The sequence below is a fragment of the Panthera uncia genome, chromosome D1, assembly GCF_023721935.1.
Source record: "Panthera uncia isolate 11264 chromosome D1, Puncia_PCG_1.0, whole genome shotgun sequence".
NCBI classification, from domain to species: domain Eukaryota; kingdom Metazoa; phylum Chordata; class Mammalia; order Carnivora; family Felidae; genus Panthera; species Panthera uncia.
The window spans coordinates 9,023,188-9,034,042 of record NC_064808.1 but is presented as its reverse complement, the minus strand read 5'-3'; the positions used below and the strand labels follow the sequence as shown (position 1 = coordinate 9,034,042).

General features: G+C 55.1%; 1 protein-coding gene across 6 annotated transcripts; it reads right to left on the bottom strand.

Moving 5' to 3' along the window:
* Positions 1-263: 263 nt before the first annotated feature.
* LOC125932717 (lysosomal membrane ascorbate-dependent ferrireductase CYB561A3) lies at positions 264-10,793 on the bottom strand. Of its 6 annotated transcripts, none has more exons than XM_049645236.1 (9): positions 10,706-10,793; positions 10,061-10,255; positions 8,654-8,745; positions 7,409-7,516; positions 6,120-6,318; positions 4,757-4,965; positions 4,009-4,163; positions 3,117-3,273; positions 264-2,472 (listed from the first exon to the last, which is right to left on the bottom strand). In XM_049645236.1, the coding sequence occupies exons 5-9, from the start codon at positions 6,301-6,303 to the stop codon at positions 2,449-2,451; spliced, it is 729 nt and encodes a 242-aa protein (XP_049501193.1). In that variant the 5' UTR covers positions 6,304-6,318; positions 7,409-7,516; positions 8,654-8,745; positions 10,061-10,255; positions 10,706-10,793; the 3' UTR covers positions 264-2,448. The 6 variants fall into 6 exon arrangements, with proteins under 6 accessions (XP_049501193.1, XP_049501183.1, XP_049501200.1 ...); XM_049645226.1 differs by lacking the exon at positions 10,706-10,793 and adding an exon at positions 10,406-10,548 and having other exon boundaries at positions 7,904-8,745; XM_049645243.1 differs by lacking the exon at positions 10,706-10,793 and adding an exon at positions 10,406-10,548 and having other exon boundaries at positions 6,120-6,383.
* Positions 10,794-10,855: the final 62 nt, after the last annotated feature.

Sequence of the window (10,855 nt, the reverse complement as noted above, 5' to 3'; positions counted from 1 at the left end):
TTTTCTCAGCACTACGATAACCTTCAGGAATCCAGTGGGCAAACAGGACACCAGAAGAAATCACCGTATTTTATATATAATTTTTTTTGAAATCACCATATTCTAAAGCTCAGTGGTAGGACAGAAGCTGCACCCAAGCCAAACCCCAGGTCCCTAGGGCAATCGCGGATAGCACCTGGGCAAGCAGGAGGGGCTGCTGCGTCCGGTGCCCGGTAGAGACGATACGCACACCTGGCCCGTGCTCGGTGCAGGGGAGCAGTTAAAGGCACTGGTGTGGACTCAGACACAACTAAATCCCGATTTGGCTTCAAACCGGCTACATAAGCTCAGGCCCACTATTTAGCCTCTTGGGTTCTGTAAAATCAGAACAGTACCCGTCTCACAGGGACAAGGACAGGGACTGACATGAACTGAAGGCAAAGCCCCCAGCACAGCCCAGGTGCTCACTCGCTGAGTTCCTGTTATCACTAGTGTCTGCACCCGACTCCTGCCGGGTCATCTGATCCACCAGCAGGAGGTATCTACACCTCATCACAGAGGGAAGGGGGCCCTCCGTCACTTTACCCAAAGTTGGCCGCAGGCTCCCTCAGTCCCTGGGCTTCTCTATTCAGGGTCCCCTGTCCATCATGAGCCTGCACCTCGGGTCCCTCGTCACTAGGTATGGTTTTCAGTGCATAGGTGCGCACACCCAGCAGCTGGGAAGGAGACTGGCATAAACACCTGGCCTGTGGATCCCAACTCTACCACTTCCTGGCTGAGTGATCTCAGCTACCAGTGACCAAGTCACTACCCAGTTTCTGAGTTCCAGTTGTAAAAAGGAAACATTTCCTTCCTTGTGAGATAACCAAGTACTCAGAAGCTTTTCGTTATTAAGGACATCCAGACATACCATGAGTCACATACCATTCCAGGAGGGCAGCCTGGAGATCTCTGGCGCCTTTTGGTGTGTTTCTCCCCAGTCTGAAGGTCACAACTGTCCCGAGGCTTTCACAAGTTTCCCAGAGCTCAATTAACCATAATGTGATCACAGTAGAGAAGGCTTTGATTCTTTAAAACACGATTAAAGGAAACCAAGCTGCGTGAACAAGTTACAGCTCCACCCATACGGAAAGAGGGGGCGCGGGGCACGTGACTGAGGTGCCTGGAAGTCATCCCAGTGGCTTCAAAGGCTCCATCCCCTCAGGAAGTCCAGTCACAGTCCTGCCGACATCGGGCCACACGGGGTTGGGGTGGACGGTCCGCCTCCTCACCACCTGCCAGGGGTAAGTGCACTGGTGCTGCTGGTCACTGAGCACGGCAATATGGAGCTGGGTCCCAGCAGGGCTCATTTGGAGAGGGCGGGAAAAGCCACGGCCCCATCACTTCAGAGAGGAGCAGATTCCCCCGCCCCACCCCCCCCCCCCCCCCCCCGCCCCCCCCCCCCCGCAGCTCGCCCTCAGGCATAACAGGAGACTGGGTTTGGCCAAGCAAGTAGCCACTGGGGGCAAATGAGGCACTCCGGTACTCAGCAGGGAGCACCTTGGAAAGCCGCCCACGGGGCACAATGCACCACAACTTTGGCTTGTTGCATGGGGAGCTAGAGAGTGAAAATCAGCTGGGCAGGGGCTCTGCCAAGAGAGCGAGGCTGAGCCTGCCCAGGGCCAGGTGGGGAGGCCCTGATCCAGGCAGGGGCATCCCTTGTGGGGCAGCCGGGGACACGCAGTTCTTGGGAGAGCAGGTCATCAGGGTTCCTCGGGCTGCCCGACATTGACAGGCACGTAAGTCACGGGGAAAGGCCAGGATCTAGGCCAGGGCTGTGGCAGCAGCGAGAGGTGGAGGCACGTGGTCACAGTGCAGGCGGACGAGGAATGCAGCGACACGAAACAGAACAGCAAAGAGCAGTCAGCTCCTCAGCTTCTCTGCGGAAGCCCCTCTGCTGCCCTTCTCCTCCTTCCATCACCTTCCACCTTCTCCATTCCAGCCTCACGTCTGGGCGGGCTGGATGGAGGGCACGGCCGATGCTGGCCGCCCGACGGTCAGGGCGGCCCAAATATAACGCGCGCCTTCCAGGGAAAGCTGCCGGACACCGTTACCTCCCTCACTTTCCACGTACAGGTTGCACCTGCGTCCTGGCTTATCTGAGCTGGAGAGAGTCTCTACCAGATCCTTAGGGGCCGAGAGGGGAAATCAGCTTGACTTCACACAGGGAGCAGGGAGCACACAGCGTGAGCAGCTGGGGCGGCGTGTGCGGAGAACCCGAGAAGTCGATGCCAGGAAGGGGTAGAGAAGCCACCAAGCAGAGCGGGTGGGCAGGAGATCGGTGGGGAGAGCAGGCCCCACGTGGAGGCCAGAAGAGGTTCGGGCCCAGCGCGCAAAGCTGGTCTGTTGCCGAAACCAGAGAGGAGGCCCTGGCAGAGAAGAGCTTCTGGGGGGAAACACCTCCACCTGCTCGTGGGTGCCCTTCCCGCTTCACTCCCCGTCACACAACAGGGGCTGGAAAGACAGAGAGAGGCACAGGTGTTAATGGCAGGACACCACAACTGCCCCTGACTGGCAGGAGTCGCACCTGGCCCGAGCTGTTCAGACAGACCCCCGACCCGCAGGGCGGTCCCCGCCCAAGCCACCACATCTCTCAGGGAAGCCCCGAAGTCCCTCAGTCCGATGCACCCCGCCGTCTCACCACATCCCTCAGGGGGAAACCTACCCACACACGGAACCCACCCCGAACCCGTCAGCCAGCACCTGCTGGATAAGCTCCGCCCCCAAGACCAGCCCCAAAGCTGGGAGAATGGGAATTCCGACACCCTCTCGTCATGCTCAAGCCCTTCCTTGGAGAACAGAAGGCCACACTTTCCCCTCATGAAGCCACAGGAATTTGGAGAAGGGCGTAACCGTCTGTCCTCTCCCAAGGGACAGGCCCCGGGAGCCTCCGAGCAGCTCCATTTGCCACCATGGCTGGGATGAGCCGCTTTGCCACAGTGCCCCCCCGTCAGCCAACCTAACCCCACCATCAGTCGACCCGGTTTCCCACCATGTTACTGAGCGCGCTTCCCGGCAAGGCCCGAACCCTTCCTGGGTGGCCCTTCTCTAGGCCTGGCCCTACCCCAACCTGGAATGAAAGACCCAAGACCCCGTACCTGTCCTTCGCTCAGGATCCCTGGCTCTGGGCGTTTCCAAGACGAAACCAGGAGGATATAGAGCACCAGTACCCCAAAGACCACGACCAGCATCCCGGTGCTGTTGGCAAAGACAGCTTCACTGGGCAGACTGGAGTATGGCTGGGTGTTGTTGTTCCTGAAGATGACAAAACACCGTGGGCCCTCGAGAGACTTTCGCCACCTGTTTTGGCCCAGTGATAGACCCAACACCCTTAACGGATGGTGAGAGAGAAAAGCTTCCGAGGACCATCTGTGACCTGGAATGTTAACATAGTTTCTGGTCCCTGCCACCACCACAAGTATCTGCAGGATGCTTCTCACCTATGAGGAGACTAAAGCTCAAAAATATGAGCTTGCCCACAGTCGTACAACTAGTAAATGGCATAGCCCAGACTTAAACCCAAGTCTGACCTCATAACTTCCTTGCTTTTCACTACCCACCCCCCATACCTTAAAATAATGGGGGATGGTAGTGGTTAGGCATGAGGTGGTCATCTTAACCCCCAGCTCTGCCACTTTCGGGCCGTGTGCCCTTAGGGAAGTTACTTAACTTCTCTGTGCCTCAGCTCCCTTATTTGTAAGCGGCAATGACAACAGTATCCATGTTGTAAAACGATCAGAGGATTAAATTTAAGGCGCTTCGAATAGCTTCTGACACACAGTAGGTACTAAGTCAATCTGATGGTAGATAAATTTTTTGCTGACCAATTTACCAATCCCAACCTAAAGATTCCATGACCTTCCAGATCAAGAACAAGCCCATCTCCAAAGGCTCCCCACCCCTGGATAGGCCCTGTGATCACAGGGTGCATCTTTGGAAGACGCTATGCCTTCCCCTCGACATTAGAGCTGGGGGCCCCATCCCACTCACAAACTGAAGAAGAGCTTCTCATTAATGCCGGAAATGACAGACGCAATGGACAGAAAGAGGATGATAGCTCCAAAGAAGACGTGGATGGGTTTAAGGAGGCTGCGCAGCCACACGGACACCCACGGCAGCAGGAAGACGACAAAGCCCAGGAACCACTGTGAACACAGGGAGGTGCCTGACTGCACCGTGCTGTTCCCGAAGGTGTAGCAGGCCATCCCGCCCACTGGGCCCCCGACCCCGCGGTGGCCTCTCGCCCTTGTTTCCCAGCTCAAACCTCCCACCAGCTCCCGCACTATGGTCGATTTCTTAGCCGAACCAGAATGTTCCACGAAATGCTTAGCTACAAGCCCAGTCTCCCGAAAGCCCAGCCACCCTTGTGATGTCTCTGCTGCCTTCCAGTCCTGCCCCATAAAACTCGCCTCTGCAGGGCTGACGTCAGTGTGCAGAAACCACTTCCAGAATTGCTTCCGGTTCACAGAAAGGTGGGGACGGGGAAGGTGGAAAGGACCACAGACCGCATCAGCGTGGTATGTGCTATGATAAAGCTAGGACAACGGAGGGGCAGGGGGACGGGCGTGGGAACTACCAGTCTCCTGCGGCCACTTAAGCTGCCGATTCTCTGGGATGCGCCCTGCAGGGCCATCTCTGGGCAATAACCGGAGGGAGTATTTGGTGCGGACGCCAGTGAAGTCCCAACCGGAGCCCATGGCCGCCGTCTGGGAGCGGGAACCCGAAGGAGAGGACCCACCTGGCAGGCAAAAAGGAAGACGGTGACGATGCCCAGCCAGCTGTGCAGGGAGTAGAGGCTGACGGTGTTTTCGTGGTTGTGAAACTGAAAGACGACGACCAGCCCCAGCACGGTCAGGATGAAGGCCAGCAGGTGCAGGACTGCGTGGCCAATCTTCCATGGCAGCTTGGGCCCCGCCCACGACTGCGGCAGGCGGTACACCAGCGATGCTGCGGGAGAGAACGTCCCAGGGCCCGGCCTCTTCCCCTCGGCTCCCCCAGCACCTTAGGGGGAATTAACCTGACGCGGTCCCACACCGCCTCCCAACCAGAGAGGAAGGAAATGCTAGCACGTGGCCACCCACTCCCCGGCATCTCCTCTCCTCACATCGTTTCAGCCGTGAAGGGGGCAGAGGGAGACAAAACAGTGACAAAAAGGGAGAAGCGGGTTTCTTGGACCCACCGGTCTGTCATTACATAATGATGTGTACGTACGTCATTACATAACAAATGCACTCAAGCACAGTTCTGCGGGTGAGAAAGCAATGTCGCTTTCGTTATTTCTTCCGCCTTCTTACAAGCGCAGTCAGCTGTCACAAACCCGGGCTCTTAATCGGGTTACACAGACCGAGCTCCACAGCCCGGCTCTGCCTCTCAGCTCTGTGGCCTCTTGTTTCTAAATCTCAGTTTCCCCATCTGTAAAATGGGGAGAGCGGCAGAGCCCATCTCGCAGGCTTCTCGTAGGAACAAAATGGGCTGAGGTATCTGAAGTGCACAGGATAAGCAGCTACGACCAATGTCATCACCGTTCCCATTTTACAGGTGGGGAAAGTGAGGCTCACTTGGGCCCAAGGCCCGGCTCTGGATGCACGGGGCAAACACGGGCCTGGCACGGGTAAGCAGCTTCCTCATGGAAGGACCCGTGTCATGAGACGCTTCAATCTCCTGCTCCCTAAAGCAGAAGTTGGCAAACTACAGCCCACGGGCCAAGTCCAGCCTGCCATGCATTTCTGTGAGTAGTTTTACTGGAACACAGTCACGGGTGTGTTTTCATGTCATCTATGGCTGCTCACGATACAAGAATAAGGATGGGTAGCTGCAACACAGATCATAGAGCCTGCAAAGCCTGGAACGTTTACTATCTGGCCCTTTACAGAAAAAGCGTGCCAACCCCCGCCCCAGAGTGTCCGTGAAGCTCTGCTTCTCAGGTGGCCCCCCTCCTCACTACTACCTTCCTGTAAATGACACCGGGGGCCACAGACAGCCCAGCCTCCCCCACTCTCGTAGCCGCAAACCCAGCAGTGACAAAGGCCAGCTGTGGAGAGGGAGAGCTCTGCCCCGGCCGGGTCTGGGTCACAGCACGTCTCCCAGGGCCTCGTACTCACCAGCACTGTAGACCACCACTGAGCCAGCGACCATGAACACGGGGTGATAGTTGAACATGAGGCTGGTGCCATCCCAGGCAAAGCCACCATGCCACAGCTGCATCCAGTAGACGGTGAGGATGACGCACATCAGGCCCAGCAGCGACAGTGCATAGAAGGACAAGTAGAACCACCCAACAGCCATTCTGACCAGGCGCTCCTGGAAGCAGCAGAGGTCACACGTTCCCGCCGGCTCTGCTGGCTGGAGTGCACCCCACACGCCAGCTAAAGGAGGGAACAGTGAGCTCGCTCTTGCCCAAGGGGTGGGTGCTTTTCACTTCAGATCTCCTGCCACCAGCCCGGGCACTGCCCCGTGAGGTCCGATCTCTGGTTATGGACAGTGAGGCTGGCCCCACCCCAGCACCCAACGGTACACAGTACGGCCAGCTTGGGCCTGCGGCCGGCTCTGGAGAGGGCCCTCCTCTGCCGGGGCCGGACGTCAAGGCTCTGGGCCCAAAGCCCTGCGATTAGTCTCCCTTCACAGGGCCAAAAGGTAAAGAATCCACCCCACCCTTTTCCCACGGAAAATTAGGGATAGGAATCAAAATCCAGGCTAGAGTCATAGAAACGCCTCAGCCCTCAGTTCTAACAGAAGGAGGCAAAACCGTAATCTGCAATGAGCAAACACACCATCATTAGGAAGAAGGAAGAGAGGAAGTCCTATGATCTCCCACTTCTACAAAAAAGTTCTTCCCCAGACGGTGAACTCCGTGGGGCTAAACCTCCCACTGAGGAAGTAAGATCAGGCTGTTGCTCTAGAACCCCCCACACTCCACACTTGCAATTGGACAACAGCCCTCAGGTGTCCCCAGGCCTGACACTTCTGCTTTCTCTTCCTCCGTGGAAAGTTCAGAGGAGAAAGGAGGAAGCAAGAACTCATGGTCTAGAAAGCAAGAGTTTATTTTTAGCTTTCCCTGTGTACCTGATAAACTCAGAAACCAACTCTGGTTTCAGACAAATGCCTCGGGCCCTAAGCAGTTGCACTTTAACACCAGGCAGGTGGGCGTGAGGTTTGGCGGGCAAACACACAAAGCCACAGGGCCGTCTCGGCTTTTCCGCTAACTACACGTGTAGGCAGCACGGGCCCAGCTCTCAAGGCGGTCACCCTGTCCCGCGGACTCACACCGAGAAGGGGACACTGCGGCAGGCTGCAGTTCAGATCCCTTAATCTGAGGCCGCTAACAGAGAGGAAAGGAAGTCCCTGAAACCGGCCAGAACTCCCAAAGAGGTAACACACTGGATTCCCTCACCTTTGGAATTAGTGGTAGGCTGACAGAGGGCGGGCCTAGGCTCCGATCCTTATGAAATGAGGCATCTGGAGGAAATCACTTAGCATGTGTAGGACTCAGTCTTCTCATCTGAAAAAAAAGGCATGGTAACAAGAATAGAACTTACTGAGTAGAACCCGTGAACACAGGATCCCATTTGCTCCTCTTGACAACCCTGTGAGAGGTCCTCAACCCCACTTTACAGAGGAGGAAACCAAGGGTCAGAAAGATTTGGGGCACCTGAGCGGTTCGGTCCGTTAGGCATCTGACTCGATTTCGGCTCAGGTCATGATCTCACGGTTTCGTGAGTTCAGGCCCCACGTGGGGCCCTGTGCCGACAGTGTGGAGCCTGCTTGGGATTCACCCAGTCTCTCTGCCCCTCCCCTGCTCGTGCTGTCTTAGTCTCTCTCAAAATAAATAAATAAAACTTAAAAAAAAAAAAAAACTTAAAAAAAAAAAAAAAGAAAGATTAAATACCAGCATTAGGACCCAGTAAAGGGGTAGGAAGTTTCAAATCCTTGTCCGTTTGGCTTCAAGTCCCCTGTTTTTTTACCTTGACCATAGATTGTCAGAAGGTCAAGTGAGGGGCGCCTGGGTGGCTCAGTTGGTTAAGCGTCCAACTTCGGCTCAGGTCATGATCTCACAGTTTGTGAGTTCGAGCCCCACGTCAGGCTCTGTGCTGACAGCACGGAGCCTGGAGCCTGTTTCGGATTCTGGGTCTCCCTCTCTCTCTCTGCCCCTCCCCTGCTTGTGCCTTCTCTCTCAAAAATAAATAAACATTAAAAAAAAAAAAAGTTTTTTTTAAAAAAAAGGTCAAGTGAGAAAATGTCCGTTAAGGACGCTGTGAGAGCTAAATATTCTGCTTTTCTCGATGTTGTCACAGCAGTTCATCCTAGCTACCAACTAAAGCCTGAAGCTCATGGTCCCCGTGGCTGCCCAGGCCTCTCAGTGGCCCCAACGGCATGTCACGCCAGTTCTCTCCATGACAGGTGTCCACCTAATCAGCAAAAGACACTGAGCTCTCACAATGTGATCCAAGTTAGCAGTCACCACACTGAGAAAGTTAGATCCGAGGGCTGGGGGAAAACCAAGCTTCCATAAGGCTAGAAGGAGAAAATAATGTCTTCCTAGAAGCTTCCTGACTCAACTCCTGAGCTCAGAGATTTGCTGCCCAGCCTCTGAGGCGTCCCCTTAGTCCCCGTAAGAGCAGAGGAAGTTTCGGGTCACCAGATGTTCAGTCACCCCCCAGTGAAGTCAGCATGAAGCACTTGGTCAGCAGGCTCCATCCGTCAGACAGTATCTCTCATGACTTTCTTTTCCTTTGGAGGAGAAAAAAAACAAAAGTAAATATAATCCAAAAGAGACTGTCTCCACCCTCCCGGATTACTGCTCCGGGACAGACTTAGAATATTCAACGGGGACACTTTGCTGAACGAGGGCCGCAGTATTACACTGCTCACAGGACACAGAAGAGCCCTTCCTCTGCCCGAGTGTGCAAAAACAGAGAAAAAAAGAATACAGTGAAAACTGCAACCCAAACGCTGAGAACAGTCTTTCATTTATTCCAAGAAAGTAGGCTTGTGCTATGATTTCAGGGTGTGCTCACCATTGTTTGGTCTCTGATTCTGCCCATTCCAAAGCAGAAATCCCCATACGCTTCTACAAAGGCCCAGAATGGTAAATACCTTAGGCTTTGTAGGCCGGACAGTCTCTGTCACAACTATGCCATCGACTCTTCTGATGTAGTGCAAAAGCAGGCACAGACACCTTCACAAATCAACACGGCTACGTTCCCCCAAAAACTTTATTTGCGGGCAAATTTCAGGTTCATGTCGTCTTTACGTACCACAAATATCCTTTTCGTTTCTGTTACTTATCTAAAAATGGAAAAACCTTGGAGAGCCGGAGTGGCTCAGTTGGTTAAGCGTCCTGACTCTTGATTTCAGCTCAGGTCATGATCTCACAGTTGCGTGAGCTCAGGCTCCACGTCCAGCTCTGCGCTGACAGCACAGAGTCTGCTTGGGACTCTCTCTCTCTCTCTCAAAATAAATAAACATTTTTAATAAAAAAAAAAAAAATGCAGGTGTGCCAGATTTGGCCTGGAAGTTACAAGTGTTGTCAACTGTGATCTAAGAAATATACTCCCCAACCTAATACTTTCCTCGGTCCCTTGACAAAAAGGATTCTCCCTGGCTGCATCAGGCCCTGGCGTAGGAAATGGGTAAGTTTCCATTCAGCTCTTAATTTTAGGAAAAGGCTCTATTCCAAGCTCTTATAATATTACTTTTATAATTTAGAACTACAAGCAGATGAAGGAATAGAAAGTCAATTTGTTGTTCCTGCTTCCAGATGAATGGTGGGGGATTTAGGAATCCTGAGAATCAGACTTCGGGTTCAAGTCCTAAACGCTTCTCTGACAGATCAAAATCACCGGGACCCAAAGAAAGAAAGCGACTTGGCCACGGTGAGTGGCAGAGCTGGTACAGGAACCCAGGTTCACTTCCCCTCAGCTCCAAGAACGCCTCACTTCCAAACGTAGCTTCTGTAAAATCAGGGCTCAGGAGTGAGGACCCCTGAACTCCAGCCAGGAGGTAGGTAAGCAAGGTGCTCCTTAGCACCACAGTGATTACAGACCCGCCCTTCCGGACTGCTCCCGTTTGGCTCCGGTGTCGGGAGAACCGCTCCAGGAATCCGGAGCCCGATCCCTGACTCTTCTGCGGGGACGGAGGGCGGCTGTCGGTCCTAGCTAACCTTCGGTGAAAACTACGGCGAGGAGCTCCGCCTGCTGACTGCGACTTCCGAAGAGCTTTCGTGCCTGTGCAACCACACCTGTAGAAGGAAGGACACGGACAGCGGTGTCCATTTCCTACAAAAGAAAGCTGAGCCCGAGCGAGGGGTAGCGACAGCACGAAGGGAAATAGCAGCGGAGCCAGCACTCGAACCCAGGTCCGTGAACTCCCCACCCGAGCTCTTTCTCACCCCCGAACCACAGAGGGTCGCAGGGGTCTCTCGGACCCGCCTCTCGCCACCCGGCGCCGCGGCTACTAGGACTCCGGAAAGTTGGAATCGGGGACTTTCGGAAACGGACCCACGCGCCGGGCACCGCCACCCAGTGCCAAAAGAGCCGGGCCGCCGCCCTCTCTTATAGGCTCATAGCACTTCCGGCCGCGCGCGCGGCCGCCTGGGAAATGAAGTCTGGAGTTGTGGACTCCAACATCAGTCCTTCCGCTGGTGTTTCTTCCCTAGGGAGTACTGCCCCGGCTCCGCCCTGCCTCTCACCCCGTCCCCCATCTCGCGTTCGGGCGGACGCGAAGCCTCTCGCCTGGGGCTGGGTCTCAGCAAGGCCGCGGGACAGCGACTGGGAGGGTCAGGAGCTGGACGCGGCGACGCCGGGAAGGCACCAGAGGACCGAGCCCAGGGAAGCGGGGG

Coding starts and splice junctions, on each gene's coding strand:
- LOC125932717 (XM_049645236.1), bottom strand. CDS start 6,303: ATGGCTGTTGGGTGGTTCTACTTGTCCTTCTATGCACTGTCGCTGCTG. Junction 4,966..6,119: donor AGTGGTGGTCTACAGTGCTG/GTGAGTACGAGG, acceptor TCTCTCCCGCAG/CATCGCTGGTGTACCGCCTG. Junction 4,164..4,756: donor TCTTCCTTTTTGCCTGCCAG/GTGGGTCCTCTC, acceptor CTGTGTTCACAG/TGGTTCCTGGGCTTTGTCGT.